This window comes from Cynocephalus volans, chromosome 16 (assembly GCF_027409185.1).
Source record: "Cynocephalus volans isolate mCynVol1 chromosome 16, mCynVol1.pri, whole genome shotgun sequence".
Classification (NCBI taxonomy): domain Eukaryota; kingdom Metazoa; phylum Chordata; class Mammalia; order Dermoptera; family Cynocephalidae; genus Cynocephalus; species Cynocephalus volans.
In genome coordinates, this window is record NC_084475.1 from 7,779,863 (window position 1) to 7,797,916 (window position 18,054).

The 18,054-nt window shown below is 51.6% G+C and overlaps 1 protein-coding gene across 1 annotated transcript; it reads left to right on the forward strand.

Annotated features, from left to right (window-relative positions):
* Positions 1–3,852: 3,852 nt before the first annotated feature.
* LOC134364435 (angiotensin-converting enzyme-like protein Ace3) lies at positions 3,853–16,238 on the forward strand. The gene is given in 14 exon segments (XM_063080358.1): positions 3,853–3,952; positions 4,053–4,189; positions 4,543–4,701; positions 4,973–5,057; positions 5,205–5,348; positions 6,082–6,273; positions 6,363–6,460; positions 6,547–6,719; positions 6,990–7,213; positions 7,356–7,500; positions 9,270–9,368; positions 9,833–9,955; positions 15,163–15,347; positions 15,898–16,238. Coding segments are annotated over 14 exon segments (2,205 nt in total).
* Positions 16,239–18,054: the final 1,816 nt, after the last annotated feature.

Consider the following 18,054-nt stretch of genomic DNA (forward strand, 5'->3'; position numbering starts at 1 on the left):
GGCCAGAGCAGCTGAGTGACAGAACTGGACTGAAAACTGTCTCCCACCTGCCTTCCAGTAACTCCCTCAAGGACACCTCCCCGTACTGCCAACTGTTTTCCTACTGGGAGCTCACTAAAGAAGCTTGTCTACTTTGGGGACCAGAAGCTTGCTTTGGTTCTAGAAACAGCTGTCAACTCTGCAAACATGGTCTTGCTTGCTCTCTCCCGTGTCTCCTTCAGGGGTTCTTAGTAGACCCTGCTTGAAGCTTTCTGCCTTGTCCTCCACGTCTCCTCATTCTGTCCTGTGCTCCATGACTTCCCCAGCGGTGTCTCTCAGGTCCCAATTCTTCTGCTTCTTAGGCTGCTGCTTCACCCGTCCATCGAGGTTTGTGTTGCTCCAATTTAATATCTATATTCTCCATTTAGCATATGTTTGTTTCAAATCCCCTGTGTTTTCACAAAAGTCTTTGTTTGCTTCACAGATTCTGTTTCTTAATTACTTTATTATTTTTTAAAATTTACTAATATTATTATTTTTTACATTCTAAGATGTTATTGTGGAGCAGTTGGGGGAGGGGGAAAGGAAAAGGCAGAGGGAGAGAGGGTGAGAGGAGGAGGAAGGAGGAAGGGGGAAGGGCATGGTCGAGGCCCCTGGCACCCCCCTCATTTTGGCAGGAGACCAAGGGGCTTCCAGCAGCAGCTCAGTAGTTGCTGGGCTGGATGCAGATGTCAGGGGGGTGTGGCTGAAGCCCTTGGCCCCCCACCACCCCGGCTCAAGAGCCCAGGGCGCTTCCAGTGGTGGCTTGGTGGTTGTCGCTGGGCTGGTTGGGGATTCAATCACTTTAAAGACCTGTTTTTTTGGTTTGTTTTTTTTGTAATTGTGGTAAAATACACTAACTTAAAATTTACCATTTTAACCATTATTTAAATGTACAATTCGGTGGCATTAAGTGTATTCACATTGTTTGCAACCATCACCACCATTCGTCTCCAGAACTTTTTCATCTTCCCAAACTGAAACTCCATACACGTGGGATACTAATTCCCCATTCTCCTCTCCCCAGACCCTGGTAACCACCATTCCACTTTCTGTTTCTGTGAATTTGACGACTCTAGGAATCTCATGTAAGTGGGATCATACAGTATTTGTCCTTTTGTGTCTGGCTTATTTCACTTAGCATAGTGTTTTAAAGGCTCATCCATGCAATAGCTTTCCTTCCTTTTAAGAATTTCCTTCCTTTTAAGGCTGAGTGATATTTGAATGTTTGTATATACCACATTTTGTTTATCCATTCATCCTTCAGTGAACATTTGGGTTTCCACTTTTTGGCAATTGTGAATGATGCTGCTATGAACATGGATTTACAACCATCTGTTGAGTATCTGCTTTCAGTTCTTCTGTGCTGAAGAAGAACTGAAATTCTTCCAGTTCTATATCCAGACGTGAAATTGCTGGGTCGTATGGTAATGCTACGTTTAGTTCTTTGAGAAGTCACCAAACTCTTTCCCACAGTGGCTGCACCATTTTACATTCCTACCAGCAATGCACAGGGTTCCAATTTCTCCACAGGTTGACCAACATTTGTTTTCTGTTTTTTGGATAATAGCCATCCTTGGGGGTGTGAAGTGGTATCTCACTGTGGTTTTGATTTGCGTTTGCCTCATGGTTAGTGATGTTAAGCATCTTTTCACGTGCTTATGAGTCATTCATAGTTCTTCTTTAAGGAGATGTCTACTCAAGTCCTTTGCCTAAGTTTGAATGCTGAATTTGAGGAGTTCTTGATATATTCTGGATATTAATCCCTTATCAGACATGCAATTTGCAAATATTTTCTCCCATCCTGTGGGTTGTCTTTTCACTCTGTTCATAGTGTCCTTCGATGCACAAAAGTTTTTAATTTTGATGAAGTCCCAATTTGTCTATTTTTTCTTTTCTTGTCTGTGCTTTTTTGATGTCATATCTAAGAAATCATTGCCAAATGCAATGTCATGAAACTTTTCCCCTAGGTTTTCTTCTAAGAATTGCATAGATGTAGCTCTTTGGTTTAGGTCTTTGATTCATGTTGAATTAATTTTTGTATATGTTATAAAGACCTGTATTTCCAGTCCCTTTCAGATTATTCTGAGACCCGTCCTTCCTCAGGTGTGGTCCGCTCCATTCATTGTCTGTAGTTTTAGCACAGGCTCTGGAGCCAAACCAGTTGGACTGGAGTCCCACCTCTGCTGTTTGCTAGCTGTGTGACTGTGAGCCGGTTCCTCAACCTCTCTGTGCCTGTTTCCTCATCTATTAAGGGGAGGTTTTGATCACAGTTCCTACCTCATGAGTTTGCTGTGAGGATTCATATGCTGAAAGCCCCCAGACAGTCCCTTGCACCTGGAAAGTGGTTGGTGGGATGATTATTACTGTCCCTCCCAGTACTGGATTTTCTCTTGTACTTGGTGAACTTGACCTATGAGCCATCTTCAGTTGCATCAGCTTTCTGCAGGGTCCCATGCACACACTTGCTTCTGGCAGGGCTCCCTCAGACAGAAATCCATCTCCTGGCTCCCATCTTGATGGAGGCATCACTTCCAGAGTGAGCAGCTGTCCCTGTGCAGGTGCCAGTGCTGCAGCTCTCCAGAAGGATGCACTTGGACTTCCCGTGGGGGTGCAGGGCTTCAGTGCCCACTCACTGCTGCAGGTGCCCTCTACATCTCCAGCGTCTGAAGAGCCCCTTTCTTTCTCTCCAGCTCAGCTCTGCATTTTGCATTTTTTTGAAATACTGTTTCATCAAGCATGTCTACATACTTAAAGCAGAAGGGGGACTTCCCTGTGAGCTTAGTCGGACAGCTTAACCGGAAGTGACACTGATTTTTTTTTTCTTTCTTTTCTTGCATTTTAAATATATCTTGACTATGATGGATTCTATTTGGAGATATATTTGGTCAGTTTCTCTGGTCGTGATGTCAGCTCGTGTGAAGCGGGGCAGGAGGAGCTGTGTGAAGATGTAGGTGGGCTTGGGCTGAGGGTGACTGAAGGGGACACAGGGCAGAGGGAGTCTGGTGTGAAGGAAAGTGAGTCTGAGGAAGGAATACCAAGGTGGGACAGATGGGGCTGGTCTCTCCAGACTATATGTGTCCGACCACTGGGGAGTTACCTGGGGTCGGAAGAGAGCTGGAGTCCTGCCAGCTAGTGCTCACACCAGGCTCAGGGACTCATGGACGTGCACCTGAATGGACGGTGCCAGCCACCCCGTCCACACCCCACCCAGCCTCTACACGTGTGCCTTCTTCTGACTGCAAACTCATAGTGTCAGGGTCTCCCCAGAGAAACAGGTGTAAGGGTGAGGGGAAGGAAGGAACAGCCCTGAGGATGATCACACATCCCACAGGGGGCCAAAAATGTGTACATAAGAAGAGTCTGGAGAGACAATTGGGCTTCCAGAGACTGGAGACCCAGAGATGTCACATCTTTCTAGCTGTCCATCCAGCCAGCCAGCTATCCATCCATCATCCCACCCACCTGCCCAGAGGTGATCACAGCCTATGGAGAGAGAGAGAGATTTCATCAATCCCTGGCCAAGACCCAAGGGTGGCTCCAGCCCCAGGGAGAAGTGACCAAGTAGTGTAGAGCAAATTCTGGACTAAATGTCAAGAGCCCTGGGTTCTCCTCTTGGCTCTACCATTAGCTAGCTGTGCGAACCAGGCTGATGGCATGACCATTCTGGACCTCAGTCTCCTTACCTGTGAAATGGGGACAGTTGGGCCAGAAGGTGGGTGGGGGCTTCCAGTTCTAACATTCCATGGCTGACCCTTTGGCCTCTGATGTCACAATATGGAGCTGGCATGAGATTGGCCCAAGGCCTCAGCCAACTCTGCTGTTCTCTTGGTCATGGGAACAAGATGGACTCTCCCTGGACCTTTCCTACTTGTTCTCCTCTGTTATGGACAGCTCTTGCCATGGCTCAGGACCGAGAGTGATCACACCTCAGGTGCAGCTGGGGCCCGAAGGAGCATAAAACTAGACAAGGGGACCAGGCAGGGGCAGGTCCCCACCCCAGGACAACATGACGCCCATTTCCCTCCCTGCAGGTGCCTTCTACAATGAGACCAAGGCAAGGATGTTCCTGCAGTTTTATGACAAGACAGCCCAAGTTGTGTTGAACCAGTTCATGGAGGCCACTTGGAACTATGTCACCAACATCACCAAAGAAAATAGGAAGGAGATGGTGTGGTACCACCTCCACCCCAGCCCCTTGCTCCTCTCAAAGGTCTTGGGGCGGTGGGGACCATACCTTCTGCCCCTGTCCAGAGCTAGAGAAAAGAGGGAAGCCCCAAAGTACATGCCATAGGGGCTGCAAGCCCTATGCCTCCTGGTGGCCCTCAACTTTCTCTGGGCAAGAATCTCTTGCTTCTTTTCCCTTATAAACCTCACCTCCTTGCTTTTGGGGACCCAGGTTTCTCCCCCTCCCTCTTAGCAAATCTTCAATGATTCTTAGGGGGTGGACTGGGGGGGCCATGGCCCTGGGGTTGGGCCTTACCTTGCCCAACCTCCCACGACAAATATGGTCCCTCTTTCTAGCTGCAAAAGGATATGGAGAGGTCCCAGTTCATGGCATACTTTGGCAAATGGGCCCGCCTGTTTAAGAGCACCCGATTCCAGGATCCAGCTGTGAAGCGCATGCTGTGTGAGCCGCAGGACATAGATAAGGCGGCCTTGCCCAAGGACGAGCTCCGTGAGGTGACAGATGGAGCCCCCAAGCCTCCAGGCACACACTCCCCTGCCCCAGGGTTGGTGGAGGGGGTAGGGGGAAGCCAGGCCTGGTGGGGGAGCCAGAGTGTCTGGGGCAGGAGGGAGGTTGGTGGGCAGGACCAGAACTTCTTCCAGGGGAGGAGGGGAGCAGAGGCGGGGGATGTGCTTCAGCCAGGCCCACCTCTCCTGGCTGGTGGGGCAAGCACTGGGCAAGGGACCAAGGGCATGGGCCTGTCCTGGGTGACACCTGCCCCCCCAGTACAAGCTTCTGGCCCACATGGAGCTGACGTACAGCACGGCCCAGGTGTGCCTCAGTGAGGGGCCCTGCCTGACCCTGGAGCCTGGTGAGTGCCCAAGCCCCACCCCTGTGCCCTTACCTTCCATGGGCCTCTCAGCCCCTGCCATGCTGCCTTGTTGCAGAGGCACCCTAGGTGGGTGAGGGCAGAGGCAGTCGGGAGTGGAGTCCCACATGGCTCCTTTTCTGGGCACAGAACTCAGAGAAGTCATGGCCACCTCCAGGGAAGAGAAGGAGCTGCTGTGGGCCTGGCAGGGCTGGCGGGATGCTGTGGGTCCTGAGATCTACAGCACCTTCGAGCACTATGTGGAGCTCAGCAACAAGGCTGCTCAGCTCAGTGGTGGGCAGGCCGGACACCACACAGGTCTCAGAGCAGTGCCAGCAACGGGCAAAGCGGGGTCTGCAGAGGCCAAGGGCTGACAGTAGGACCCTGGAGATGGGAGCCACGAGCCCTGCAGCTAAGCTTCACAAACACTGATAAAGCACCTACTGTGTGCTGGGGCTGCGAGGGTCTGCCATTATGTGGCTGAAAAGACAGTTGAGGCCCCCGCCCTCATAGGCTTACGGCCCTGTGGGGAGATGGACCTCATTCGAGTAAACACATCTCTCTCTCTAATAACCCCTCGGGCTGATGCCGCAGACAAAGGGGCTGCAGAGAGAGAACCGGGAGAGACCTGCTTCAGATAAGTGGTCAGGGAAGGCCAGGAGGGAAAGAGCCTCCTAGGCAGAAGCTCCGCACGGGGAAAGAGCCAGTGTTTTGGAAAATCTGAAAGAAGCCAGGGTGGTGGCAGGGTGATGGATGGGAGGGGCCGAGGCAGGGTGAGAGGGGAAGTAGGGCGACACAGGCATGGTGAGCAGCTCAGATCATGGGCTTTGCTACGCACTTTCCATCACTGACCTGATCCAACATGGACAGCAGCTTTGGGAGGTATTATTCCCACTTTGCAGATGAAGACCCCGAGGATTGGGGAGGTTAAAAGCCTTCCCTAGAAGATGACTAGGTCTCCTACCTGCTAAGCCAAGGCTATAGGGTGGGATGGTGAGTGTCTAGCGTGTCCTGTCTCCTGTCCTAGGTTATAAAGACATGGGGGCCTTGTGGCACTCCAAATACGAGTCGGACACCCTGGAGCAGGACCTGGAGCAGCTTTAGCAGGAGCTGCAGCTGCTCTACCTGAACCTGCACACCTACGTGCGCCGGGCCCTGCACCGCCGCTACGGGCCCCAGCTCATCAACCCGAGGGGCCCCATCCCCGCCCACCTCCTGGGTAAAGGCCTGGCTGGGGCAGAGGTGGGTCCTCATTAAGGGGAGAGACTGTCTCTTGCCTCCTCTTAGTGCTCCCCTCTCCCCTTCCAGGAAACATGTGGGCCCAGTCCTGGGTCAACCTCTTAGACCTGGTCTTGCCCTTCCCGGAGAAGATCCCCGAGGTCACCACGAAGATCACGAAAGGCCAGGTCAGCCCTCGGCCTCTGTCTGGCCCTGCCCCTTGTCACCCCCTGGGCAAACAGGGCAGCTCCCACACACCTCCTCTTCCCCACAGCACTGGGATCTGCAGAAAATGTTTAAAGAGGCTGAGAAATTCCTCACCTCCTTGGGGCTGCTGCCCGCCCCACCTGATTTCTGGAAAAAGTCTATGTTGGAGAGGCCGACTGATGGGTGGGAGGGGGAGTGCCAAACCTGTGTCTGGAACTGCTACAAGGGCGATGACTTCAGGTGCTTGCTGGCCACACTCACGTCCCACCTTGTGTTGTCCCATGTCTGCCTGTCTTAGGAGGTGTGGACGGTGGGGGTGGTGAGCCGGGAAAGTAGGAGAGGCAGATGCGAGAGAAGAGACTGGGTGGATGCAGGACCTGGAAGGAAAAAAGACAGCAGCCAAGCCCTCCTGGCCTCCAGCCTGGACATCTCAGTCCCTTAACAGAGTCTGAATGAAGAATCCTCCCCAGCGCGTCCCCATGCTCCTTGACCCCTGTCCTTTAACCCTAGGATAAAGAAGTGCACTGAGGTGACCACAGAAGACCTGCTCTCCATCTTCCACCAGATGGGCCACATCCAGTACTTCTTCCAGTACAAGAACCTCTCTGTGATCTTCCATGCAGGTGCCGACCCAGCCTTTGAAGAGGCCGTGGGGTTGGTGATCACCCTCTCGGCCTCCTCCCACAATCACCTGCTCACCATAGGCCTGCTCAGCCTCCTGCACCAGAACGCAGGTGATGGAGACCAAGAGGACAACAGGAGGGCAGCCGAGCCTGGGGATGCAGCTGGGGCTGGGTGGCACCAAAGCTCTCTGGGCAAGGCCAAGGGAAGGCAGAGCCAGGAGCTGTCTCCTGATTGCCCTTATGCCCTCCCCAGAGAACAAAGTCAATTTCATGATGGGCATTGTCCTGGAGAAGATCACCTTCATCCCTTTTGCCTACCTAATAGATCTGTTTTGCTGGAAGGTCTTTAATGGCACCATCCAGAAGAATGTCTACAACCAGGAGTGGTGGAGCCTCAGGTGGGGAGGGAGGCTGCCTTGGGTTCTCAGTGGGGTGGGGCTTTACTACCTGCCACTGAAAGTGTGGCTGGCCTGTCCTCTGGGAGCAGAGTGGGTCATGCCATGCTGGTGACCTGTGGGCCTGGGGAAGCCCCAGGGCAGTGTTGGCTGTTTGCTGTCACTGGACATGCTGAGGTGACAACACCAGCGTGGGCAACCATGAGGCCTCATCTCGAATCTGGCCTCAGCACTGCAGGTCTCTTAACCTCTCTAGGCTCAGTCTCCTCATCTGTGAAAAAGGGACCCTGGCAGTAGCCCTGCGCCCTGGGTGGCTGGGAAGCTCCCACAATGGTCGCAACTGGGCTTCTCCAAGAGCAGAACACTGACCACCAGGCAGACCCTCCCGCGCCTCCCGCTCTTCCTCTTCCCACCAGTGGGGCTAGGAGAAGGGATATGTGAGAGCCTGAGCACTTTCTCTCCTGGAGAAAGAGTCCCCATGGGAGAGAGGCAGGCCCTGCCCCTCTGCATCCCCCACACCTGCATTCCAGCCTGCCAAAGGAGCCCACCAGCAGTCAGGCAGCACCACTCCCACATGGGGGCACCCGTGTCACACCCCAGCACAGAACCTTGGCTGTTTGACTGGATAATAAATGGCCAGGGCTGCTCCAAATCCACCAGGCATCAGACTGATTGGCTCAAGACTGCCAGTCACAGCGTGGTTTGGGGCGCCCACGTGTGGCCTGCTAGCTCTGCACCAGGCCCTCGCGTTTATTTGAACTTTTACAACCACCTTGTGTTGTGGTCATTCAAGATGCTCATCTCACAGAAGAAACCAAAGCTCACAGAGGTCACAAAACCAGCCAAGTTGACACAACACCCCAGCGGGTGGCAGAGCTGGGCGCTCCTCGTGGTCCTCTCACCCCCACCCCTTTACTTTAGGAGTGGGTCTCACCGTTGGGATTGGCAGACTTGACCTTGTGCCGCTCCAAGGGCATCCCCCATCCGAGATGCCTGCAGGGACCTTCTCCTTCCTCTGCCAGCCATGCCCAGTGGATGGAACTGAGGCTGAGTGAGAGGGGGTCACTCCCTGGCCCTCAGACAGGCCCTGTCAACCAGGAGAATGACCCCAGAGGACTCCAGATGCTCCAGTGAGCCAACAATGAAATGACGAATCTTTCACAGACTTAGTCGCATCCCCAGAATGAGTCATTCTATCCTCACTTTACAGACAACAGTAACTTTCCCACAGTCACGCAGCTCAGAGGGGCAAAACCAGAGCTTCAGGTTACTGGGGTCTGCCAGTTGCTAGTTCTGTATCTTGCAGCCAGTTCCCTGGTCTCTAAACTTTGGCTTCCTCATCTGTAAAATGGGAATAATAGTAGTGTCACCCCATACAGATATTACTTTTTTTTCTCCTTAGCACTTCTTACTAGATGAAATGACCTTGCTTATTGGTCTATAGTCTGTCCCCCACCTTAGGATATAAGCAGGGACCCTGCCTCTCCCGTTCCCTCGCTGGTCCCTCCCCAGAGACCAGGACAATGTTGAGTGAGTGTTGAGTCTATTGTGTAGAGCTCAGCATGGCTCCTAGTACAGAGGAAGCACTCAGTGTGAATTATTAGTTTATTATGATTCCCAATCCCATGTGTTTTAATTGATTTAATAAAAATGCATTAAGTGTCCTCCGCTTGCCAGGTCTGGTTTTGACAAACATGCAAATACTTCAAAAGGAAAAGGCTCTGAGAACCTGCCAGGCACCACCAGCAAGTCTCCTGCCTTTCCCCTGCCAGGTTGAAGTACCAGGGCCTGTGCCCTCCCATTCCTCGGTCAGAGGAGGACTTTGATCCCAGTGCCAAGTTCCACATTTCCGCCAGCGTGCCCTACATATGGTAAAGGTCTGGGCCCTGTCAGCAGAGCCAGTTCTGGAAGTTGGAAGCTGGGGAGCATGGGGACCGGGCTAAGGATTTCCAGGAAGGCCCTAGGTCCAAATGCCACCCTGCACCCCTTCCCATCTCCTCCCATCAGGTTGTGCAGTCTTCTAAGTGCCATGCCCTGGAATCCTTTGAGCTTTTACATCAGATCCTGTGCAGAGGGCAGAGCTGGTGGGAATATTCTAAATCATCCCTGCTGTTCCCTAGAAGAGGGCAGAAAAGAGGGTCAAGGGCTGGGATGACTGTTCATTAAGAAGGCCAGAGAAGAAGGGCCCTCCAGTACTCTAGGGCCAGACCAAGGAAGGGCCTTGCCTGGGGAGCCTCCACCAGGTGGTGACTGCTGCTGCCACCTGGTCCCAAGTAGCTCCGGGTTCCCACTCCTCACCTCCACTCTCCAGCCTGCCCTCACATTTCTCCATCAGGTACTTCCTCAGCCTAGTGCTCCAGTCCCAGTTCCATGAAGCACTGTGCAAGGCCTCAGGCCACGTGGGTCCGCTGCACCAGTGTGACATCTACAACTCCAAGATAGCTGGAAAGCTCCTGGAGTGAGTGTGCTACTCCCGCATTTGTCCTCAGCTCTCCCCATCTCCCTTGTGGGGAGCCCTGCTCACCTGGCCACCCTGGGCACCCTGAGAAAAGCTTCATTGAGCTTACATTCTAGTGGAAGTTTTTCTTCGTGTCAGCCTGCAGTCCTACAGTAATCAAAGTCCATTTCCTCTTGTGTGTTGTGTAGGCCACCATGGTCAGAGACACTGTTTAGCCTCTCCTGCTAACACATACACAGTTGCATACGCCAGTCAATCAGACTGTCCCAGGTACAAAGCCAGTGCTGTAGACCTGCATCTGCCTGCAGTCTTCCAATATCTGAATCCTCTTATTCTTACCTTACAAGGTGCTTGCCTATCCTCTCAGCAGCGTTTCATGCACCCTTGGGTGTACTCTGCTTTTCCTACCTCTTCTTGGAGGTACCCGGATCCAGTTCCCAGGCTGATCCAGGAGGATTTCACACCAGCCTCTTGACATGCTTCTGGTCAGCCTGTGGTCCACTTTGGCCCCTCGGTCTTTTTTCTGCAGTTAGTATTTAGCCCACCCTTTCCATTCCTGCCTCTGCGGCATTGGGTTTTGATCCTGAAGCAAACCTGGAGGGGGTAGAGTACCTGAACTGCAAGTGTGAAGCATTACTGCCACAGGCTGGGCTCTCTGACGAACGCTCTCACAGTGTATCATGTTAGCAGCTCTGACCTTTGCAAAGTGAGTATTATTCTCCGCCTTTTACAAATGACGAACTGAAGGTAGAGAGGTGGCCTGATTGTGTGTCATTGATGTAGCAAGAAGCAAAGTCATGCTTTGAACCCAGAACTGACTCTAGAACAGTATCTTTCATCCCGTTGCCTCCATCAAAGAATACAAGCCCTGGTGAGATTAGATCCAGGTCTGCTGGTTCCAAGATCAGTACTCTGACCACTGAGATGCAGAGCCCACCCACCCACTTCATCTTTTCCCAGTTGAATTTCAACTGATTTCAATAGGTCCATTTCCCTAAATGGTCAAAGTCATCTTTTTATTCCAGTCTCCCAGAGGATTAACACTGCCACATAATTCAGTATCCTTTGCAAATTTAATGAGCATATTTGAGATTCCACCATGCAGTTTGTCTATAACCACCAGGCCAGATGGGGTTGCAGGACTGATCCCCTGGGTTTTGCTCCTAGGGAGGGCTGCACCTTGCGTGACTACTGTCTCCCTAGTCTATTTGTGCTTCCATCTTTTCACATCACACGAGCTTATTCTCATTGACTTCCTAGGTTTGAGCTTCTCTTCCTGTGTTGAACATAAGGGCACCCCTCTGCTCTCGGTATTCATGTCTCTGGCTACCCATCATTGATTCATTCAGCAAATATTTACTTGTGCCCATTCAGACTAGCTGCTCTATTTATGGGATAAATAAATTCCATAATACAAGAAAAGAGCCAGAGCTGTGGGAAAGGGCTTTGGTGAACATGCAAAGAGGGTTAGGAGGTCATGGGGGGTGGGACCAAGGAGGGATCTCTGTTCCCAGACTCAGGCATGCAAGAAATAGCATCAACTCACTTTTAACTCCTCCTTCATCCCACCTGAGTGGTGGGGCATTCGACCTCATTCATTCCCGCCACTTCCCTCCCTCACCCCACCCAGGGTGTGCAGGGCTCCCAGGGTCTGACATGGCACCAAAGCTTGTGGCCAGTCCTCTCTCGTCATTGCTCACCAGTCCTCTTGTGTCATCGCCCAGACCCCTGGGCAGGAAAGACCTGAATTCCAGGCTTAGGACCCTGCATATTATTTTCGAGCCAGTGGGCAGAGAAGAGGTTTCTGAGAAGGGGGGATGTCCTGAGCTTGGGGAAGGATGAAACAGCAGCAGAGTGGGGTCAGACTGGGGGGGGAGAGGGGAGGCAGGTCCCTGCAGTGGATAAAGGGAAGAGGAAGATTCTTGGCGGCTCTTTTGCCTAATGTATCATAAAACTTGATTTTGCTCCTTTTGACTCATCTTTTCAGTGCCATTGCCCTGGGCTGGGCTCTGAGCTGATTCTGTTGGTAGAAGAGGGTTGAACTGGACCTGGTCTAAGCTCCCCAACCTCCCTGTCTCACCTAGCCAGCTGTGTGGCCTGTCCACGAGGGGTGTCGTCACTTTGGAGTGGAGGGCGCCAGGCAGTGCTCAGGTGCCACCTTTGCTGCTCTCTGATCTCATGTGCTGCGCTTTGGTCAAACACCCTGCACACCCAGCCTGAAGGACTGTTCCTAAATTGGTGGATTCTCAGTGGTGGAAGCTTTTCCCCCTGAGATGTCCTTCCTCTTCCCCAGGAGCCAGCATCTGGTAAAATTCTCTTACCTAGAGTTAGTTGTGGTTTTGTTGTGCTTTTGTTTTCTTGTCTTTTTATCTTGACAACTTTTCTCCTCCATTTCTCTAGTATCTTAACTACATTCTTCCCAGTGGCTTCTTCTTTTTTTTTTTTTTTTTTTTTGTCTTTTTGTGACCGGTAAGGGGATCGCAACCCGTGGCGTGGTGTCGTCCGCACCGCACTCAGCCAGTGAGCGCACCAGCCATCCCTATATAGGATCCGAACCCGCGGTGGGAGCGCCACTGCACTCCCAAGCGCTGCACTCTCCCGAGTGCGCCACGGGGCCGGCCCCCCAGTGACTTCTGCCAAGGATCCATTGACCCTTAGTTCTCATTCTTTCCCAGTTGTGTATTAAGTGATGTTTATAAACTACAGAGCCTCCTTCGTCATCATGTGATGTAATCCTCACCACAGTGACCATGCCATAGTGAATGGATTAAAAATGGTGGTCATGGGCATGGTTTGGAGGGTTTAAAAAGAGAATGAATGAGGAGGTTAGTTGCTCACTCTCTCTGCTCCACCATTTCACAATGTGATACTCTGCTGTCACTGAAGTCACCACCAAAGAAAGCCTTTGCCAAATGTGTTCCCTGGACTTTGGACTTCCAGCTTCTGATACTGTAAGCAATAAATTTCATTTTCTTATAAATTACCCAGTTCTGTGTATTTTGTTATAAGCAACAGAAATGGACTAATACAGAAAATTGGTACAAGAGAAGTGGGGTATTGCTTATAACAAATACTTGAAAATGTGGAAGTGGCTTTGGAACTGGGTATTGAGGAGAGGCTGGAAGAATTTGGAGGAGCAAGCTAGAAAAATCCTAGCTGCTGGTGGGAGTTCAGAAGGCAAGAAAACCAAGGACAGTTTGGAATGTTTTAGAGATTGGTTAAATGGTGGCAACCAGAATGTTTGTGGAAATATGGACTATAAAGACCATTCTAAGGAGGTCTCATATGTAAATGAGAAGGGACTTACTGGGACCTGGGGCAAAGATCACCCTTACTATGAACTGGCAAAGAACTCGGCTGCTTTCTGTCCATGCCCTGGGACTTTGTGAGTGTTGGAACTTAAGAGTTGTGAACCACAGTATTTGGCAGAAGAAATTCCTAAGCAGCAAAGCATTAAGGAAGCTGCATGGCTACTTGTAATAGCCTACACTGAGTTATGGTGGCAAAAGCATGACATAAGCCAGAATTTAAAAGGGAAGCAGAGTGTAAGGATTTGGAAAATTTGCAGCCTGGCCAGGTAGTAGAGGAGGAGAGAGCATTTTAAGAAGAAAAATGCAACGGTGCTAAGAAGATTAGTACAAAAGAAAGGGATTATCAGGAGAAGAGGAAAAAGGCCCTGAAGGCATTGCAGAAGTCTCTGGAGCCAACCCTTCCATTTCAGGTCCAAAGGCCTAGGGAGACAGAATGATCTTGGGAAACAGGCCTGAGGCACCCTCCATGGACTCATTGCCCAGGGCAACCTCAGGAAGCTGCTTTCTGCACCAGCTCCCCAGCTGCTTTGGCTGCTCCAGCTGTGGCTATCTTGGCCCCGGGTATGGCTGGACCTGCAGCTTTGGAAAATTCAAGCCAGAAGCCTTGGTGGCATCCACATGGTGTTAGGTCTGCAGGCTCTGAAGGCTTGGGAGCCTCCACCCCAATTTCAAAGGATGTATGGAAAATCCTGGGGACCCAGAAAGAGATCCGTCACAGGGGTGGATTCACCACATGAAGTCTTCACTAGAGCGATGCCAAGCAGAAATGTGGAGTTGGAGTTACAGCAGAGAAACCCCAGGAGCATCATGCCTAGTGGAGCCATGAGAGTGGGGCTGCTACGGAGACCCCAGACCTGTGGAGCTACTAGAGTGGAACATCAGCCTGGGAGAGGTGAAGCATAGCCTAAGACCAGGAAAAGCCACAGGACTGAAGCTGCCTGAGGACTTGGGGACCCAATCCCCACACCAACATGCAGAGGATGTTGAACATGGCCTCAAGGTACATGATTCACCAGCTTTGAGATTTAATGCCTGCCCTGCTGGGTTTCGGACTTGTCTGGGACCTGTGATCCCTTTCTTCTGGTCTATTTCCCCCTTTTCAAACAGGAATATGTACCCTTTGTTTGTCCCACCATTTTACCTTGGAAATAGATAACTTGTTTTGATTTCACAGATGGGAACTTGAGACTTTGGACTTTTGAGCTGAAAAAAGTTAAGACTTTGGGGATGGAATGAATGTATTTACCTGTGAAAAGGACATGAACTTTGGGGGCCAGGGGCAGAATGCTATGGGTTAATTGAATTGTGTCCCCCAAAGTCCACATATTAGAAGCTTAATTCCCACTGTAACTGTTGAAGGTGGGAAATCCTATTATGTTAATTGAAAAGTAGGGCCTTGAAGAGGTGATTAGATTGTAGGACCATGCCATAGTGAATGGATTAAAAATGCTGGTCATGGGCATGGTTTGGAGGGCTTTAAAAAGAGAGTGAATGAGGAGGTTAGTCACTCAGTCTCTCTGCTTTGCTGTTTCGCAAAATCACAACCAAAGAAAACCTTTGCCAAATGTGTTTCCTGTACTTTGGACTTCCAGCCTCTGAAACTGTAAGCAATAAATTTTGTTTTCTTATAAATTACGCAGTATCATGTATTTTCTTATAAGCACAGAAATGGACTAATACACTTGCCCAGGCTCCCACAGCTACTAAGTGACAGAACCAAGATTCAAACCCAGGTTAGTCTTATTTCAAAGCCTGTGATTATATCCACTATGCTGTGCTCTGTGGGAAGATTCTGGGTAGCAAAGCCCTGGGGCTAGGGTTGGGCATTTGGAGGGGTCCCAGCAGCATGAACTGATGCCCCCACCCCCAGCCTCAGAGCTATACCCACTCCTCCAGGGATGTGCTAAAGCTGGGCTCAAGCAAGCCCTGACCAGAGGTCCTGCAGAAGCTGACTAGGCAGTCCAAGGTGTCTACGAAGTCTCTTATGACCTACTTCAAACCCCTGCTGAACTGGCTGGTGACTGAAAATGTGTGGCATGGAGAGATCCTGGGTTGGCCAGACTTCAGCTGTTCCTTTGAAGGTTTGATAATCTGACCCCAGCCCCAGCTCTGGCCCAGCCCTAGGGCCCACCTTACCTTTCCCTGGGCTAGACCCTACCCCAACCCAGCATCTATGGGTTAACCCTTATAGCATCTATGACCTGGCATGAACCAGCACAGCTCTGCTGCTGTGTGACCCTGTCTGTACCAAGCCTGGTGCAGCCTCACCAAGATCGCAGCCCAGGCCCCAGCCCCCAGCTCAGTTGCTTCCCTGCATACTGTCCAGCTAACTGGAAGGCTAGCATCTGAGCAGAGGGTCAGCAGCTTGCCTCCTGACCCCTGCATGGAGCTACTGCTGGCTGCTTGGGGTATGTAACTCTATCTGTGCCCATCTCCTCCTTTTTCCCCTTCTCCTCCTCTTTCTCAACCTCTTTTCACAGCGATGCCCTTACCTTACTTGTGGCTTGGAAGGTAGTGCCTGAGGCTGCAGAAGAAAGCCAATGGTAGTCAGAGCCTCTCGGACAGCCACAGGGAACCCAAGGGGCCCCACCCCATTCCACCTGCTCTATGAGACCCCCATGTCTTCCACAGAAAAAGAAAGAAGCAAAGTGACATTTCTGAGTCTGGAGCTGAGCCCTAACCAGGCCAACTTTGGGCAGTGGCTGCTGCTGGCCCTGAGCTTCGTCATGTTCCTGGTGGTCCTGGGGCTGGCCTGCAGGCTGTATTCCCTGGAAAAACGGGCACTGGACCAGGAGAGAATGATATTCAGCACACTGCCCACTGCCAACTTCCTGGGGATGACCATGGAGACCCACGAGGCTGCCAGAAGACAGTGGATGCTGCTGGGTCTCTGCTTCATCCTGATTCTGTTCTCGGATGGCCTGACCATTTGGATTTTAACACAGCACAGCTGGAAGCTTCCACGGATGTGAGCTAAGTGGTGGAGCTGGGACTAAACACCAGTGCGACTAGTGAGGAGGGTGGGGCAGGAGGGGGGAGGCCGAGCCAGAGATGGCTGGGGGACAGGAAAGGGGACACCTGCATGCATAGTGCCCAATTGTAACTGAGCACAGCTGTGGCAGATCTGGGTACATGTGGTTTTGTAATTGTGTTTGCAAACTCATATATGTGAGGCCATGTGCACAGGTGACTGGCTCTGTGTGATTCTATTTGAGCCCTGGGTTCCAGGCCAACCCACTTCCCCTGGGGGCTCAGAAACCATGGTTTTAGAGACCCAGAGGCTGTGTCCCTCTGAACCAGCTCCCACACCAAGTCATGCCTGGAACTGGTTCTTCACACTGCCTTGTTTCCTTCAGGAGCCCTGGTATGGGGCACAGCTGGAGTTGCAGTATCCAAAGAATCTTTGCTCTGGCTAGAAAAAGTACCCTGTATAAAATGTACTTCAATCAATCCCCTTATGAAATGTACTCAAGTAGAACCAGACATTCCTTTGTGAATCATTGGTGCCCAGCTGGTGAACACTGTGCTCTGTCTGCTGGCCAGCACACCTCTCTGTTCATCCTCTGGCCTGCCCAATGTGGGGCTGCACAATCTAGCCCTGAGAAGTTCTTTGTTGGCTGCCTGAGATGCAAGTAGCCTCGTAAACTGTCCTGTGGCTCTCCCTTCCCCAGCCCAGGCCCTCCCAAATGGAGACAGTGGGTAGCTGGGCACTGAGCCAGGCTTGATTAATGATTGACTTCTTTAATATTTAAACAAAGCTCATCTCCAGCCACTCTGCTCCGGAGATGGCCTTGTTCAACACACACACCTGCTGCCTGGCCCATTGCCCTAGGGAGCAAGCATAGTGCAAACAGCACCTTTCCAGGCTCAATGGGGGAAGGGGAGGGGGAGGACAGGGAGGAGGGAGCCCGTGGAGGATATTTGGAAAATTAGAGCTCTAAGGATAAGCTTGGAAAAAGAAAAGGCCTTTGTCCCTGCCCTTCCTCTCCTTTATCTCCAGCCAGGGTCTGCCTGCCATGGATTTGCCACACCCAATATTTGGAGACTCATCGAGGAGGATCCAAGGGCTCCTGGGGGGCCTGGAAGTCAGTGCATGTCAGAGGATGGGGGAGACTTGACGGGAAGTGGCATTATAGTCAGTCACCACAGAGAAGAGGCACCAAGGCTGCAGTTGAGGTGGTGGGAAGGTGGCCAAAAGAGGGACCAGCTCTCTCCAGATTAAGGATCTTAACTCAAAAGTCAGGGTTCAGGGGACAAAACTAGACTAAGATCTCCATGAACCCTACCTCTGTCCAGGTTTCAAGAGGTCTTCTTGAGTTCTGCTCCTGCCCCAGGCTCTACAGGACCCACAATTGATGTCTCTGTCACTGCCCTTTTCTGTGCTGTAATGTCTTTATTTACCTCCATCACTAGCCTTTAGTTCTGTAAGGGCTGGATGAACATCAGAAGTGTGCCCCTGTGTAACACCTGTAGTTAGCACAGGCCATGACACACAGTGGGGACTTGGAAAATGTCTGAACAAGTGAATGAATGAGTGTCCCACTGCGCAAGTCCCTCCTCAGAGCTCAGCACCCCACACACTGAGCCCGTGAGAAAAAACCCCACCTTTCCTCTACAGCCAGCCTGCCCCACCCCCCCCAGTGGCAGCCAGGTTGCCTCCCAGGAGGCCAAACTTGCAGCCCTCCCATCCTCCAGCCACAGTGGCCAACAAGGCCCCCCCCAGGCATTGTGGCTCTGCACGGCAAAGGCACATCCAGCCCAGGACTCCAAGCCTCTCACCTGGACTCC